Raw genomic sequence first — 18,576 nt, 5'->3', positions numbered from 1 at the left:
TTGGTGCCCAAGCAACCTGGCACCAGGAAAAGCTTTCCACCCCTGTTCACCTGGGCCCAAAATATATCCTTCAGAACCGATCCCATGACTACCCATTCTCCACAGGCTGAAACACACCCGTCTACAGATGTTACGCCCCATCTCATTATTGGATATGCAGATTTCTCTGTATTTACATTTCCATACATCTATTTAAACAAAGAATGCTACTTTTTCTCTAATTTTGAGGAGCAGATTATTGTATACAATTTAAACATTTCAGCTTTGCTTCTTTAAGGCTCATTATGATCAGCATGGAGGCTATTCTGAAAGGATCTAATCACTGGGACACACTGAAGCATTCGGTGCTCTTCTGTCATAGCAGGGCAGGGAGTGCATACTTGGATAGGTGGCTTTTGATCACTGGTAGGATCCAATCTGGTCTTGTTTCCCCTAAGAGGGGTGAGGGGAAATCCTCAGCTTCCATTCAGAAAAGAAACCCAACCCAAAAAATCAATGCTGTTGTGTTTCCCCAATTCTTTCAGTGACCTGAACCAATCCCACACAGCAAGCTCTTCCAGTGCTCCACATGACTCCTGTTTACCACCACCCCCATCCGCCCCTCCGCCTAACCTACCGCCAAGGAAAGTGCCTGGATCAACCGTGAGCACTGCAAGAGTAAAGCTGCACACCCCTGTAGTGTAGCAATGACAGAAGCTCTTCTTGGTGAAGCTGGTGTGGTTAAAAGCCTTAAGCAGGCTGACAAACAGTACAGTAAGTGCAAGATTAAGTGTAAATCAGGTGATATTTCTGCAACACCCTCTCACACAATTACAATACTATCACACGAAACCACTTACTCCTAAAGCAAAGACGATGATCTTTAACAAACATTTAAAAAGGTCCAGAAAATTAAAGACTTTTTTTTGGTTAACATCCTAAGGGAGCAGCACCCAGCCATACTTACCCAGGAAAGACCCTTCCAGCTTAAGAGCCTACTGAAAATGTGTACTACATGTAGCATACTGTTCCTACACCTCAAGACAGGCTTGCAAGAGAATAAGATTTTAGTGAGCAGATTACTCAGTTGCCGATCTGCACAGTGTGTGCAACAAAGATGGAAAGAGAAATGTGGCAGGTTCTGTTCATTACTCATGGGTTTAGCACTGCAGCGCCTCATGTCTTACCCAGCTGACTAGTCTACACGTACGTCTGCTCTAAGGAGTCCTCTGACTGACTTACACCTTAAACCAAGAGCAACACAACCCCTTCCCTACATCAGCTGCAGTCTTCGAGTCAGCCTAACCATATCCCCTGGCTTCGAGCTACTATACCCAGTACTTTCCTTAATATCTCAGAACAGTTCCTGCACTACCAGAAATCCCAAGTCAGAGCCTCCCTTTCCAAACAAATGTCCATTGAAACTTAATGCTAGAGGAATAAAAGGCTGCAAAGCTATCTTCATAACTAGTCTGAAACGTCCTTCAGGGATCTATACCTGCTAGGAAACCACAAAGCAGTGAAGCTGTCCAGCAGCTATTCTGAGCCCTGTCCATTCTCAGGAGGCTGAGCTTCCTCATCCGGCTGCACAAAGCGATATCTACATGAAGGCAAACCCTGCAATGGGATGGACAGATGTTCAAGCCGGCCATGGAATGAGCGAGCACCTCTGTGGTCAGATAAACGGGATGGATATTACTTACTGGTCCAATGAAGCCCGCCAGCTGCGTCAGCATCAGGCACACGATGGAGATGATCAGTCTGGTGCGGCAGAACATCCACACCACCTTACAGAGCGAGGCCTCCTCCACACCGCATGCCTTCAGCTCGTCCTGCCACAGCTTCTCTAACCTGAGGAAAAACACACACAAGAGAAGCTGGGTCCTGGAGGGAGAAATCTAGTGTATAGGAAGAGAAGAGGAAAGCAGCTCAAGTGATAGATTCAATCCGTTATCAGATTCACTTCATGCCAATTAGACTGGGCCATCTGCTGCGTTTTTCTAAAGTGCTGTAACTTTAAAAAAAAAAAAAAAAATTTTCCTTTAAAGTTTTATTAACCTAACATCAACCTATAACAAGTGGCAAAATGTACCTCCTTTCCTCATCATATGGCATCAAGTCAATAGGAAAATAGATAACACTGTGATATAAAAGTGTCTATAAAAGCCCTCCCCTTACCTCACCCCAGCCATATTCAAAACAACGGAGGAGGAAGTGCCTCAAAAGCAAATTGCAACCCACATTAGGCAGGCAGTCCCTGCCAACTTAGCTAAGGCTTCAAAATATTAAGAAAAGTTTGCAAAGCTTCCTTACAAATAGTTTCCCATATAGGAAAAAAATAAACTTTCCATATACAGAACACTCATTGAGGACATAGTAGCTTATTGGAGGAAAGCACCTATGTCACGCATCTGGTTGCACTGACCAACTAATGTACCAGTCTGAGTGTCTTGGTAAGGAAACCATGCAGAAAGAGAAAAATCTGAAGGTCTTTTGGTAACATACCATCTGGCCAATTTATTAAATCAATCACTTTCCCACACCATTGCACACGCCCACCATATATGTGAAAAAAATGTACGTATTACCCCCCAACCCACACACGACTGCCAACAAGAATCCTCAATAAGAGGATACATTTTATGCAATTTTAATGGTGTCAAATACCATTTTCCGGTATATACTACCTTATAATCATTTTCAACTATCCAAGCTGAAAGAGAACTTAACAGTGACTATACATTTCTATCCCACTCAATATCTTCTAAAGTCCCACCCACATCCCACCCCCAAGCTTGCACAGATTGAGGACTATGACCTAAAGGAGACAAGATTAAAGAAAAGCAAGTTTCCTTACCACAAACTGTGTTTTCCGTAGTTAGCAGGATGAATTAGCCATGCTCAGTGGGTGATGTCATCAGGCGACACTAGGTGGAGCTGTCTCAAAGCTTGCAGAGCTTTAGCTCTACTGTGCATGGGCGGTGGTTTCCGCATGATTGACTGTCCCAGAACTCTCTTCCGTACACATCAAAGCATTGTTGTGTAAAATGCTGTCAGGGAGGACGAGATCGCATGGCTAATTCATCCTATCTACGGAAAACACCGTTTACTATAAGCAAGCTTGCTTTTTTCCCCCCATCAATAAGCAGGTTAAATTAGCCATGCTCAGTGGGGAGTCCCAAGTTGAAGGTTGCCGCCAATTTGAAGATGGTTTATTTTTTGCACTCCGGACTCTTTGGGGACAGCTTTCTAAGCAGATTCCATTTGATGGAGCACTGCTTGCCCTACTGAGCCATCGGAATTGGCTAGTACATCGAGGCAGTAGTGCGACAAAGGTTTGCACAAATGACCATGTCACTGCCCTGCAAATCTCTTCAATGGGCACATTATGTAAATGCACTATTGAAGATGCTGTTGGTCACACCTAATGTGCCTTTATTGGATGAATTAATGGAAGAGATTTTGATGCACAGCAGTGTTGTATGCAAGACATGATCCCATTTGATACTGTTCGTTTTGCAACTGGTGTTCCCAATCTACTCGGGTCATAGGCTACAAAACAGAGAGAGACGTGTCTGTGACCCTTTGTTCTCCGTTTGTAATAGGCCAATGCACTCTTGCAATCAAGTGTATGTAGATGTTTTTCCCGTTCTTGTTTATGTGGTTTTGGAAAGAAAGTCAGAAGAGTGATGGACTGGTTAATAAGGAAAGCAAATGCAACTTTCGGCAAGAACTTTGGATGTGTGAATAGAACCCCCTTATGGAAAAATTGTAGAAAGGAGGAACGAACTAATGCTTGCTGTTAACTAATCCTTCTCGCAGAGGTAATCGCTACAAGGAAGACAACTTTCCACATTAAGAATTTGAGCAGTGCCATTTCCATTGCCTCAAATAGGCACTCCATGTGTGCCAAGAGTACTATGTTAATGTGCCAAGGTATTGGCTGTTTTCTTCCCGGAGGATTCAGGCATAGGAGGCCTACCATGAATCAGGGAATCTGATATATCGAGATCAGGTATCTATTCTCAGGTTGATGATAGGCAGCTATGGCACTTGGGTGCACTTGAATCGAAAATGTTGCAAGCCCTGTTCTCGACAGGAAATGGAGATAAGATAGTAACTGTTGAGGTTCACATGTAAATAGATTGATTAAATTATCATTTCACCAATGTGTGTATTGGTTCCACTTGAAGGCATAGTAGTATCAAGTGGAAGGTTTTCTTGCTGCAACAACGTCATCTCTCTTTTGATAAGTCTAACTGAACGAGGATCAACCATTCAACATCCATGCTATGAGGTTGAAAGAAGGCTAGAGAGGATGCAGAAGGGAGCCCTTGCATCAGAAAGTCTGGCCTACATCCCAAGGCTTGTGGGGGCCTTGCTGAAAATTGTATGAGATACACATAGCAGGGTTGTCTCAGCCATGCTGGTGCTAGCAGGACCATTTTAGCATGATCTTGTATGCATTTTTGTATCATAAGAACATAAGAAAATGCCATACTGGGTCAGACCAAGGGTCCATCAAGCCCAGCATCCTGTTTCCAACAGTGGCCAATCCAGGCCATAAGAACCTGGCAAGTACCCAAAAACTAAGTCTATTCCATGTAACCATTGCTAATGGAAGTGGCTATTCTCTAAGTGAACTTAATAGCAGGTAATGGACTTCTCCTCCAAGAACTTATCCAATCCTTTTTTAAACACAGCTATACTAACTGCACGAACCACATTCTCTGGCAACAAATTCCAGAGTTTAATTGTGCGTTGAGTAAAAAAGAACTTTCTCCGATTAGTTTTAAATGTGCCCCATGCTAACTTCATGGAGTGTCCCCTAGTCCTTCTACTATCCGAAAGAGTAAATAACCGATTCACATCTACCCGTTCTAGACCTCTCATGATTTTAAACACCTCTATCATATCCCCCCTCAGTCGTCTCTTCTCCAAGCTGAAAAGCCCTAACCTCTTTAGTCTTTCCTCATAGGGGAGTTGTTCCATTCCCCTTATCATTTTGGTAGCCCTTCTCTGTACCTTCTCCATCGCAATTATATCTTTTTTGAGATGCGGCGACCAGAATTGTACACAGTATTCAAGGTGCGGTCTTACCATGGAGCGATACAGAGGCATTATGACATTTTCCGTTTTATTCATCATTCCTTTTCTAATAATTCCCAACATTGTTTGCTTTTTGACTGCCGCAGCACACTGAACCGACGATTTCAATGTGTTATCCACTATGACACCTAGATCTCTTTCTTGGGTTGTAGCACCTAATATGGAACCCAACATCGTGTAATTATAGCATGGGTTATTTTTCCCTATATGCATCACCTTGCACTTATCCACATTAAATTTCATCTGCCATTTGGATGCCCAATTTTCCAGTCTCACAAGGTCTTCCTGCAATTTATCACAATCTGCTTGTGATTTAACTACTCTGCACAATTTTGTGTCATCTGCAAATTTGATTATCTCACTCGTCGTATTTCTTTCCAGATCATTTATAAATATATTGAACAGTAAGGGTCCCAATACAGATCCCTGAGGCACTCCACTGTCCACTCCCTTCCACTGAGAAAATTGCCCATTTAATCCTACTCTCTGTTTCCTGTCTTTTAGCCAGTTTGCAATCCACGAAAGGACATCGCCACCTATCCCATGACTTTTTACTTTTCCTAGAAGCCTCTCATGAGGAACTTTGTCAAACGCCTTCTGAAAATCCAAGTATACTATATCTACCGGTTCACCTTTATCCACATGTTTATTAACTCCTTCAAAAAAGTGAAGCAGATTTGTGAGGCAAGACTTGCCCTGGTAAAGCCATGCTGACTTTGTTCCATTAAACCATGTCTTTCTATATGTTCTGTGATTTTGATGTTTAGAACACTTTCCACTATTTTTCCTGGCACTGAAGTCAGGCTAACCGGTCTGTAGTTTCCCGGATCTCCCCTGGAGCCCTTTTTAAATATTGGGGTTATATTTGCTATCCTCCAGTCTTCAGGTACAATGGATGATTTTAATGATAAGTTACAAATTTTTACTAATAGGTCTGAAATTTCATTTTTTAGTTCCTTCAGAACTCTGGGGTGTATACCATCCGGTCCAGGTGATTTACTACTCTTCAGTTTGTCAATCAGGCCTACCACATCTTCAAGGTTCACCGTGATTTGATTCAGTCCATCTGAATCATTACCCATGAAAACCTTCTCCATTACGGGTACCTCCCCAACATCCTCTTCAGTAAACACCGAAGCAAAGAAATCATTTAATCTTTCCGCGATGGCCTTATCTTCTCTAAGTGCCCCTTTAACCCCTCGATCATCTAACGGTCCAACTGACTCCCTCACAGGCTTTCTGCTTCGGATATATTTTAAAAAGTTTTTACTGTGAGTTTTTGCCTCTACAGCCAACTTCTTTTCAAATTCTCTCTTAGCCTGTCTTATCAATGTCTTACATTTAACTTGCCAATGTTTATGCTTTATCCTATTTTCTTCTGTTGGATCCTTCTTCCAATTTTTGAATGAAGATCTTTTGGCTAAAATAGCTTCTTTCACCTCCCCTTTTAACCATGCCGGTAATCGTTTTGCCTTCTTTCCACCTTTCTTAATGTGTGGAATACATCTGGACTGTGCTTCTAGAATGGTATTTTTTTTAACAATGACCACGCCTCTTGGACATTTTTTACTTTTGTAGCTGCTCCTTTCAGTTTTTTTCTAACAATTTTTCTCATTTTATCAAAGTTTCCCTTTTGAAAGTTTAGCACGAGAGCCTTGGATTTGCACACTGTTCCTTTTCCAGTCATTAAATCAAATTTGATCATATTATGATCACTATTGCCAAGCGGCCCCACCACCGTTACGTCTCTCACCAAGTCCTGTGCTCCACTTTTTTAAATTAGCGGAATTAGAGGGAAGGCATATAGAAGTCCTTCTTTCCATGAGATCAGGAAAGCATCTGGGGCCTATCTGTGTAAGCTGGGATGAAGCGACCAAAAGCAGGTCACCTTTCTGTTTCCCTCTGTTGCGAACAAGTCTATTCATGGCTGACTCCATCGTTGGAAGAACTCATCGGCTACTTGCTGTGACAGTGCCCATTCGTGGAGGTGGAAAATTCTGCTGAGTCTGTCTGCCTCTGTATTGACGAGTCCCAGGAGGAATGCAACATGCAGGTTTGCCGAACTGTGATCTAACCAGTCCCAAATTTGAAGGGTTTCCTGTCAGAGTACCCAGATCCAGTTCCACCCTGTTTGTTCACATAAAACCTAGCCATTTGATTGCCTGTATGAATCATTATGCTCGTTCCTTAAAGTAAATGTTGGAACGCTTTTAGTGTATAGAGCACTGCCCTTCACTCTAACATTTATGTAGAATGTTCTTTCTTGGTGAGATTTATTTAAAAATTCTTATATACCGCCTATACAATCATGTTATAGACCTAAGCTGTTTACAAAAAATGATAAACATACATAAAATTTCAGATACAAGTAAAAGTAATAAAACAGATGAGTTAATACAATAAATAGACAAAAACAGAGGAATCAGAAAAAGATAATGGCACGTAATTGAAGGGGTAGATACATTGTTATGTAATATTGTAAGCAAGGGTGCAGAAATGTGTTAACTACTTTTTTTGAATTCTTTGGAGTTTGAGATAAGGCGGATGTGATCTGGAAGTGAGTTCCACAAAGTCGGTCCAGCAACTGAGAATGCGCACTTGCACGTTACCTCCAGTCTTGCCATCTTTATAGTAGGAATTTCAAGAATATATTTGTCCATGGATCTTAGTTAATGGGATGGTTGGTAAAGCCTTAACATTGAACATAGCCGAACTGCTGATGGATTATATATTAGATTGTGTATAATGAAAAGTACTTTGTATTGCATGCGGTATGATAAGGGAAGCCAGTGTAGGAATTGTAGAGCTGGAGTAATGGGTTCTTTGTGTGGTATGTTGGATATTATGCAAGCAACTGAATTTTGAATAAGTTGGAGAGGGCAAATTGTTGAAGCAGGGAGTCCTAAATACAGTGAATTACAGTAATCGAGACTTGATAGTATTAATGCCTGTACCACAGCAAGAAAATCAGAAGGAAATCGTTTTTTGTTTTGTTTTTTTTAAGTATTTGTAATTTGTAGAAAGATTTTTTTTTTTTTTTTTTTTTTACACAACTGCAGATTTTATTAGTCATTGAGAGCTTTGAATCAATTTATACACCTAGATTCCTGGTGCAGTTTGTTATAGGAATTGTGTGATTTTCAAATGTAAACTTGTCTGGGGGCCGGCGTGAAGAATCAGGAACAGTGGATAGAAAAATCAATTCTGTTTTTGATGTATTTAGTTTTCAACAATTATGTGATAGTAGGGTGTTTATTGTTTTTAAGTAGAGCTGCAAAAGTGATAGGCTTTGGACCAAGAAATTAAGAAATGAATAATAAACTGAATGTCATCAGCGTAAATTTTGAAGTTCAGGTCAAGACCTGAAAGTAGATGACAAAGTGGGGGGGGGGGGGGGACGTAAATGTTGAAGAGAGGGGCGGATAACGAATTTTGTGGCGCGCCTGAGTTAGTCAAGTACCAATATGAGTTTGAATCAGAGATTGATTCTTAGTGGTCGGTTTGCAAGGAAAGATTTGAACCATTGATGAACAAGTAGTGAAATGCCTATGGGGTAGATTTTCAAAGGGCTACGCGCGTAACCCTGAAAACCTGCTCCTGCGCGCGCCGAGCCCATTTTGCATAGGCTCGGCGGTGCGCACAAGCCCCGGGACGCGCGTATGTCCCGGGGCGGTCCAAGGGCGGGACCAAGGCCTCCAGCACAGCGCACCGGCACAAGATACACCTGCCTAAGTAAAACAAGGTGGGGGGGATTCAAGTAGGACAAGCGGAAGGAAATGTTCCCTCCGAGGCCGCTCGGAGGGAAAAAACTAAAACCTCTTCTATTTCCTTCTGATTTTCTTGCTGTGGTACAGGCATTAATATCAAGTCTCGATTACTGTAATTCACTGTATTTAGGACTCCCTGCTTCAACAATTTGCCCACTCCGATTTCGGAGCGGCCTTAGAGGGAACGGGAAAAGCCATCAGGGCTCCCCCTTCCGCACGCCGACCCCAGATTTTATAACATGCGCACAGCAGCACGCACATGTTATAAAATCGGGTGTACATTTGTGCGCGCCGGTAGTGAGCACAAATGTACCCCGCGCTCGCAGATTTTAAAATCTGCCCCTATGTGTTCAAGGTTTGAGAGAAGAATTTCATGATTTAGAGTATCAAATGCTGCAGAAATATCCAAAAGTACTAGTATGAATTCAGTATTAGAATCAAAATTTAAAAAAAAATCCTCAAAGTATTGTGTCAAATTATGATATGAGGAAGGATTCAGTACTATATCCCTTTCTAAACCCATATTTGTTTGGGTGTAGCAGGTTATTATTGTATATGTAGTCTGAGAGTTAAGTACAACAGATTAAATAATCTTGGCTAGTGATGGAAGGGAGGCAATGGGACGATAGTTGGAAATAGAGTGGCTATGTATTTTTCTTTTTGCAAATTGGAAGAATTGATGTGTTTCAGGATTGATGGAAATGATCCTGAAGAAAGTGAGGTGTTGACTATTGGTTATTGATGGTAAAATGTGTTCTTTAATATCTTTGATTAATTGACCAAGGCAGGGGTTGAAAATTTGAGACTTTAGATTTGGTTAATATGTGAATTATTGTGTTGGAATTAATAGGATCACAAGCTCTGCAGTTTGTAGCGCTGTAGATGTGCCCCAATCCCTGATTTGAGGTGTCCATGTTTAATATTACTTGATGCAGTGTCAGCTGTAGTTGGGCACCCTTCTGTAGCATGTCTGGGCAAAGCCACCAGTTGACGTCCCACTTCATGTGGTTGATTAACTGAACCTTGCACATTACAGGTTAAAGAATTGATTCCACTGAAAAGCATAGTCCCCACTGCAAAATGTCGCATGTGTAGGTTACATGAATTGCCATGTGCCCTAACAGTACCAGTATGTGGCAAGTTAAGGCCACAACTGACATTGCAGTCAATTTGCTATGACGCGCAACGTGTGCACGCTGTCAGCAGGGAGAAATGCTCAGAATTGTACTGAATTGATACGTGCTCCTAAATTCATGCTTGAAGTTCCGACACCCTCCTGGCTGAACAAATAGGGGGTCACAATTGCTTCAGCCCTCTGAGGAAAAATGCACCACATCGGATGTGCAGCCAAAGATATACCATGAGTCTTGCCCCGTAGGCAACTCAAGGCAGACACCTGCACCCTCAGGGAACTAAAGGACAAACATTTTGCGAGGCTTCTCTGCAAAAAGGCCAAAACTTGTGCCACCGATACTCTGCGAGGATCAAGACCAAGCTCCATACACCAAGACTCGAAGACTTTCTAAACCCGAACATATGCCAAGGAAGTAGGAGGTTTTACAGACCCGCAGCAGAGTAGAAATAACATCCTCTGGATAGCCTTTAATTGCCTCCTTTCAAAAGCCAAGCCACAAGTGATCCGCTTGATCGAAAAATATAGGGCCCTGATGTAGAAAATTTGGTAGATGACCGAGCCGCAGAGACCTGTTTACTGCTAGATTGACCAGATCCGCAAACCAAGGCCAGCGTGAACCACAAGGATCACTTTTCCCAGATGGACCTCTATCCTCCTGACGACCTTGCCCACCAGAGACCATGGAGGGAATGCATACAGCAGAATGTTGTGCGACCAAGGCAGTACAAGGGCATCGACCCCCTTCTGCTCCGTGCTCTCTTCTGCAACTGAAAAAATGCGGTGCTTTGGTATTCTTCTGAGGTGCCATCAGATCCATATGAGATCTGTCCCATCTGCGAGAGATAAGGCCCATGGTGTTGTCAGACAGCTCCTACTCCCCAGGATCCAAATGCTGCCGGCTGAGAAAGACTGCTTGCAAAGTGTCGGAGCCATCTATGGGCGATGCCACTAACACTAAATGCTGCTCTGCCCAAGCCATCAGCATCTCCACTTCCAAAGTTACAGGTCGACTCTTGATTCCTCCCTGACGGTTGATGTAAGCAACCGTTGTAGTATTGTTCAATAAGACTGACTGCCCAGTTGCGCAGAAGGGGGAAGAAACCTCTCCAGAGCCAATTGACCGCTCTTGTCTCTAGGTGATTGCTCAACCAAGTCACTTCCTCCACCGACCACAGGCCCTGCACAGACTGGGCCTGACACACAGCTCCCCAGCCGGAGAGACTGGCATCGGTAGTCACCACTACCCACTGAGGCACTTCGAGGTCCATCCTGCACTCCAGATGGTCCCGGCTAAGCCACCAAAGACTGGTCCTGGAGGCTTCTGTAAGTGGCAGCGGAAGATGAAAACTGTTCCAACAGCGGATCCCAGCAGAATAGCGATGCCTTCTGTAGCAGTCGCATATGCGCAGACGCCCAAGAAACAAGCTCAAAGGTCGAAGCCATGGAATCAAGGACCTTCAAATAATACCAGACCCTGGGCACTCCAACAGGTTTTTATCTTGCGCTTGTAGCTTGACAATCCGCTCTTCTGTGAGAAAAAAAACAAAAAAAACACAACTCTTGCCCACACAGGTATCGAAGCGCTCACCTAAGAACTCCAGAACCTGAGGAAAAAGGTGGCTCTTGGCCAGGTTCACCACCCAGCCCAGGGATCTCAGGTGGTGTAACACCACCTGCGTCGTTTGCCTGCAAAGATCCTCTGACTGCTCGAATGAGCCAGTAATCCAGGTATGGGTGAACCAACACTCCCTCCTTTATGAGGACCGCTGCTACCACAACCATTATCTTGGTGAAAGTTCTTGGAGCGGTGGCTAGACTGAATGCAAGAGCGCAAAAGTGTTATCCCAGGACCATGAACCTGACATACTTCTGATGATCCTAGCGGAACCCTATGTGGAGATGCGCTTCCGTTAAGTCCAGTGAAGCCAAGAACTCGTTGCTTCGCACCACCGCTATAACCAACTTGAGTCTCCATCCGAAAACGGGGAACCCTGAGAGCCATGTTCACCTTTTTTAAATCCAGTATTGGATGAAATATACCTTCCTTCTTTGGTACCACGAAATAAAAGGAATAACGGCCTGTGCCCCGCTCTTCCAAGGGGACAGGAACAGTGGCTCCCAGCATCCTCAGTCTCTGAATGGTTTGCTGAACAACAAGCTTCTTTGCTGGGGAAACACAAGCAGATACCATAAATAGGTTTCTTAGCGGCCAAGCAAATTTTAATGCGTAGCCTTGTCCTATAACATTTAGAAGCCACTGGTCTGACATGATCTTGACCCACTCCACAAAAAAAAAAAAAAACAAAAAAAAGTCAGCCAACGCCTGATGACAGGAACTGAGGAGTGGGCCGGCTGTTCCTCATTGTGTGGATTTGACTCCACTAGGCTCTTGGCTGGAGCCATCGCGGTTTGGTCTGTGTCCACAAAAGAACTGGGGCCAAGACAGACCTCCCAGAGGTCTGCCTCTGGCCTGCAACCGGAGCTCTGCTCTGATGGAACTGCTTTTGGTCACGAAACAGAGCGAACCGGTAGAAATTCTTTAGGCCCTTTCACCTTTTCTTCAGGGAGCTTTATCAAGCTTTAAGTCTCCAAGCTGCTTTGTCAGCTGCTCCAGGTCCTCCCCAAGTAGTTTGCCCTTCAAAGGGTAGCACTCCAAGCTAAGCCTTCGACAAAACATCTGCTGACCAGTTCTGCAACCACAAAAGTCTTAGCTGAGACTGCACCATCATCCAGGAAGAGATGAGAGTAAGATTGTATAAAGCATCAGCCCCATAAGCTACCGCTGCCTCTAAACATTCTGTCTGTTCAGACTCCTGGGGTAAGAGATCCCTGGCACTCTGCAACTGTTGCACTCATCTGAGGCTTGCAGGAAACAGAACTGCTGCACGCTGCCACCCAGATACTTAGAGCAGAAACTTCAAAAATCTTAAGGTGCAATTCGAGCTTCCTATCCTGGAGATGTTTTAGGGCCGTCGTTCCCGCTACTGGTATGGTGGTCCTTTAGGTAACCGCCAATAGAGACACATCCACTTTAGGTACCCTTAAAAGCTCCTGAGTTTCTTCAGGCAAGGGATGAAGCTTGTCCATGGCTCTACTGATTTTGAGCCCTGTTTCAGGAGTACCCCACTCCCTATCAGCTGCTTAACCATACAATGGAAGGGGAAAATCCTGGCCAGACCTCACAAATCTACCATGACTGGGTCCAACGTATCCTGGTTTGGCTGTTTTTGTAGATCCACTATTCCTAACTTTGCTAGGATATGTAGGATCAAAAGAACCAGCTCTTCCCGTTGGAATAAGTGCATCACCTTTGGATCATCCCCTTCCACAGAAGGAATTTTTCTAGACTCTTCCTCCTGATCCAGGCTACCTCTAGGAGGGCGATGGCATGAGGGATCATCAACCGCCGATCTCCCTTGGTCAGAGTCCTCCGAAGAAAGGTCCTCCATGATACACCGTACCATTGGACCCTGAACTTTCTGGACCCTCATAGCCCCTGGCATCTGAGCACCTGCGCACTTTCTTGGGTGACCCATCAAAAAGCATATGTTTGGAAGAAGCCCTCTTCCTGTGTTTACTCACCAAATATGCTTGGTGTAATAAGATCACGAAGTCAGGAGAAAAATATGAGGGACCCCCCCAGATCTCCTTTCAGGGGACCAGGATCCTCAGAGTGGTCTCCCAAGGCCTCCACCGGGCTCAAATCAGCCAGTGACAGTGCTGGGGGGAGATCCCCCTCCCCCTGCCACCATCTCTGCAGCCATCTTGAATGTTTTCAAAATTGTCGCCATTCCTGCACTTAGTGGGAACAGGTCAGCCTCCTCCTCTGGAATAACCGGTACTTGACCGGGACCGCGCTGCTTCACTGATGTCGCCACGGCCTCCTGCGAAGAGCCCTCCCTCCCTCCCCCCACCCGGGAGGCAGTGGGAACATCAATCGGCCTTAACTAGTTGAGAGAGTCGCTCTCCACAAAGCGAGCAGTGGCTCGAGCGAGGCATAGCATGGCCAGACGAAGACCACATGGCAGGCGTCACAAACAGTGGTAAAATGGGAGTGGGACACAAGGGGGAAAAAAAAAAAATTAGCCTCAAATCACTGCCTTCCGCCTTACCCCCACATCGAGTGAGCAGCCTGACAGCAGCATGCCTCAACTACCAACCACCTCTTTGGTTTTTGGGTTGGTTTTTAAGCTTTACTAGAAGGAAATAAAAAGAAAAACAAAAACCTCACACCACACTTTCCTGAAGACAAGATGGCAGAGGCTGCTCAGAAATCCTCACTAAAGGGGAGGGAGCTGGACCATCAGCTGTCAGCCCCAGCACTCAGAAGGAGAAAATTTGGGGTTCCCAACCCCTGCTCGTCCTCTTACTACCAGAGGGGATGGTCTCACCAGGACCTGACAATCCCCTGGGGAGGATAAACATTCTCTCCCTTTTTTTTATCCCCTCCCCTCCCTTGGGTTCAGAACCACAGGTTTTGCACCACTTTCATCTGCTGGAGACAGAGAAATACTGAGTAGATGCAGGTGGCACCCCAGCTTATGAGGCGGTGCCTGTGAAACTCTGTCTCAATCTACTGGAAGGGAGGCAAAACCCAGGAGTCTGGACTGATCTGGGTACGTACAGGGAGCATAATATTTAATGTTGCCCTAGGAGCCCAATCTTGCTCAAGCAGGGAGACACAGCTTGGCTACTGCCTAGGAGCTAAAAGGTGAACGCAAACTAATAGGCTAGGACTGCTATATTGGTGGACTGGTCTAGCAGAATAAGGAAGACACCTTTGGTCCTAGACATTTTGTTTTCCTGCCAAAGCAGCAACCACATGGGATAATTCTGTCCATTCCCCTTTGTGGGACTGCACCAGTGAAGGAGGCAGCTACTAGACTCAGCAGTTCCAGTTAAAGCGCTATGGCGCTGTCTCAACCATTGCCCCAGGACACAAAATTGCACACTGAACTCCACAAGACCTCTTCCTCAGATCTGTGCTAAATACAAAATCAGCTAGATCAGCAGTGCACTACCAGGCAAGTTCACTGCTACTCCTTCAGTGGGAGGCTCAATTGTTTTGGGTTTTTTCCTAACAACTTTAATGCTCCTTCCAGCAACTACTACCACTGGTGTTTGCCAGTTGTAATCCTTCCCCATTAAAAACCAGCACTAAAGACTGCAGGAAGCAAAAGGAGCAGGCCCAGGGATAGAAAGCATCTTAGAACTGCTTCCTGTGCTGCTGATCTATTAAGTTCCCCAAGACGTAGTACCTGTCAGTTTTGACTGTTGGGTAGAATAAAGAGACTACTACCACTTCGTGCATTTTGGTTTTTAATACACAATATACATAGGGGGCAGCTTTCTTTTCAGAAGTAAAAAGGTATTACAGTTTATTAGCATATCAAAATATTAAGGCACATTATCACTCGGGCAGCTTCATGGCTTGCCATATGTCTGCTAATATGTATAAACAATAGTTTGGGTCACCTGTCCATCAGGGCTGGGGCAGTGTAGGTGGTTTTTGCCCAGGAAAGGAAAAAGGGAAATAACCACCAGCTGCAAAGGCAAGTCTTGCTGGGAATAGTAGCACAGCGGGGTTCAACCTCAAGAGGTAGCTCCCCTTCCAGCCTTCAGTAAAAGTAGCTATATTTTTGCAGCTTTCCTGGGCAAAACAGGTAGACACATTAAAATAGAAAACAGACAAAAGGACAAGATGTTTATTAGGTATTTGGATCTTTTTCTGGCCAGTCCAAAAATAATGAGGCTGTGCTATGTAAATGTTCAGCTGTCTAGAAATGCAAAAATAAAGAGCGCTTAAGAAATTGAGCAAAAAAGGCAGGGGCAGCACAAGTGTCATTTTTATACAGTGACTTTTAGCAATCAAGCGGTTTTTGCCCATTGATAGAAGATGGTTTCATACCTTCTGCTATTAACCTCCGAAGACTCGTACTTGGATAGGGGCCACACATCCTCCTGGAAGAGCTCCCCCTTCTTGTAAGCTTTGTGAGCCAGAGGAGTGAGCCAGGAAAACGTCATGAACGAGAAGAGGCCAGCGTTGTCTACGGGGTGCTGGTGCCTAACAATGAGAACAGAAAGCATTCAGCAAATAACCGAAGGAAAGAGACTACTCCAGAATGTTAATAAGGCACAAACCTAAATCACTGGTTTCATTGCTCCAAAACAATCTCATGCAGGCGCTCAAACTCCAGTCAGTCAACCTAGACATGCCAGCAACACTGGAGAGCCACTATTTCAACATGAGAAGGAAGAAATGGAAACTGTATGCAAATGTGATAACAGGGCACGCTGGAGCTAAAGCGACCAGCCAGTATCAGCAGGCACTGTGTAACAACTCTGAGGTCCATTGTCAAAAGTATGAAGTTAGGGGGCTAGAAGTTAGCCAGCTAATTTAGGGGCATTCCAGGGCTGTAACTGGGAAGAGTTGAGATAGCCGGCTAAGTCTGGTCAGGCCAAAGAGCGATCCTAAAGTCAGATAGCTATAGTTAGTTTGCTCATTTTAAGATAACCAACTATGTTCAATAGTGTGGTTTCTCCAAAGTTAGCCAGATAAATTTATCCAGCTTACTTTGCTATCTGGACTGTGTCTGAATATGGTCTCTAAGATCAACTATTTGGAATCTGCCAGGTACTTGTAACCTGGATTGGCCAATGTTGGAGACAGGCTGATGGGTTTAATGGACCTTGGTCTGACCCAGCAAGGCACTTTGTTTACAACAAATTCTATTTCATACTTTAGCACATGTGAGTTCAATTCAGAACTGCAGCTGTCAAACCACTAGACATCAAACATTAAGAGGGCAGTTTGAGGCATTTCATTTTAACACAAAAAAGACTTACTCTACCTTAAATTTGGAAAGCATTTCGCTAAGCCTGCTGGAAATAAGCATGAGCACGCTTTGTATGAGACATGAAACTTGTCCTGCTGATATTTCCTACCTTAGGATGCCAACTCTCAAAGAGTTTCAATTCAGAACCCCAAGAGACATCAAAGAACAGCACACAACCAACAGGAGAGCAGTCAAATCGCAGCAACACATCAATACTGGAAAGCTGAAAGGCTTAGTGGGAGGTAACAAGAATGGACATGCCATGCCGGGTCAGACCAAGGTGCACCAAACAATCACAGAGGCCAGTCTGGGTCACAAGTACCCAGCAGGTCTAACTCTTGTCACTCGCTCCCAGGGATAGTGATGGCTAATAACGTGTTCTGGACTTTTCCTCCAGGAACTTGTCCAAATCTCTTTTATGCTCCACTATGCTAGTTGCTTTGATCACTTCCTCCAAGAACAAATTTCACAGCATGATAGAAAGTACTTTTTCACTCAGCGCGCTATGATTTGTTTTGAATCTGCTGGTCATTAGTTTCATGGTGTTCCCCCCTTCTTTTAGTATTCTTTGAAAAGGTAAACATACTAACATAGTAATGATGGCAGAAAATGACCAAATGATCCATCCAGTCTACCCAGCAAGTTTCTTATGATAGTAATTGCTGCTCCATGCAGGTTACCCCCTGCATTTGTCTTTTAATTACTTCCCAAACTACAGTAGGACACTACAGTTTATCCCACAGCTGTCATTTCCTGAAGAATCTCTGAGGACTTTGTCAAATGCATTCTGAAAACCAAATACACTGTATAAACCAGCTCACCTTTATCTATATCTTCAACAAAATAAAAAAAAAATGGTAAGGTAAGACTTCCTTTTGCAAAAACCACATTTACTCTTCCCTATTAAACCATGTCTATATACAATGCCAGTGATTTTGTTTTTTAGAATGGCTTCTACCATTCTGACCGAATTGACGTCAGGTTCACCAGTATATAGTTTTACGAATCACCCCAGAGCCTTTTAAATATATATATATATATATACACACATATATATATATACACATATATATATATATATATATCTATATATCTATCTATCTCATGGCTATTTTAAATAGGTTTGCAATTTTGTGTTTTATTGTTGAGAACTCTAGGGTGGATACCATTCACTCCTGTTGATTTGTTATTTTTTTTTAGCTTGTCAAGTTTATCTATTACATCCTCCATCATCACAGATATTTGTTTTAGTTGCTCAGAATCTCCACCTCTAAAGACAGAGGCAAAGATTTCATTGTTTTTCTGCTACTTCCTTGTCCTTCCTGAGCATCCTTTTTTTACCCCTCTGTCAAACGATTCCTTCACAGGCTTTTTGCTTCAAATGTACTTGGGGGGGGGGGGGGGGAGAATGTAGTTTCTGCCTCTCTGGCAAGCTTCTCAAATTCTCTCTTGGCTTATCTTACTACTGTTTTACATTTAACTTGCCAGTGCTTTATGCTCCTGCCTATGTTCATCATTTTTTTGAACAATACCTTTTTAGCTTTAACTGCTTCTTTTACCTCATCATTAAACTATGCTGGCAGTCTGGTCTCTCTCTGACCTGTTTCAATGCATGGAATACATTTTATCTGGACTTCCAAAACATTGTCCATGCCTCATGCAAACTTTAAAACCTTTGCAACCACTCCTTTTAGTATTTTTCTAAGAAGTTTCCTCATTCTATCATATTTATTTTATTTAAAAGATTTCT

At 43.7% G+C, this 18,576-nt stretch overlaps 1 protein-coding gene across 3 annotated transcripts in view; it reads right to left on the bottom strand.

Moving 5' to 3' along the window:
• ABCC5 (ATP binding cassette subfamily C member 5) overlaps window positions 1–18,576 on the bottom strand; it is a 173,990-nt gene that overhangs the window by 102,736 nt on the left and 52,678 nt on the right. For all 3 annotated transcript variants that reach the window (XM_029616000.1, XM_029616001.1, XM_029615996.1), the window contains exons 4-5: window positions 15,899–16,054; window positions 1,683–1,830 (exon numbers count right to left, since the gene is read on the bottom strand). In XM_029616000.1, coding sequence (XP_029471860.1) covers window positions 1,683–1,830; window positions 15,899–16,054 — 304 coding nt within the window. The remainder of the gene's footprint in view (window positions 1–1,682; window positions 1,831–15,898; window positions 16,055–18,576) is intronic.

This window comes from Rhinatrema bivittatum, chromosome 9, assembly GCF_901001135.1.
Source record: "Rhinatrema bivittatum chromosome 9, aRhiBiv1.1, whole genome shotgun sequence".
In the NCBI taxonomy this organism is placed as follows: domain Eukaryota; kingdom Metazoa; phylum Chordata; class Amphibia; order Gymnophiona; family Rhinatrematidae; genus Rhinatrema; species Rhinatrema bivittatum.
This window is presented reverse-complemented; position numbering and strand designations above follow the sequence as displayed.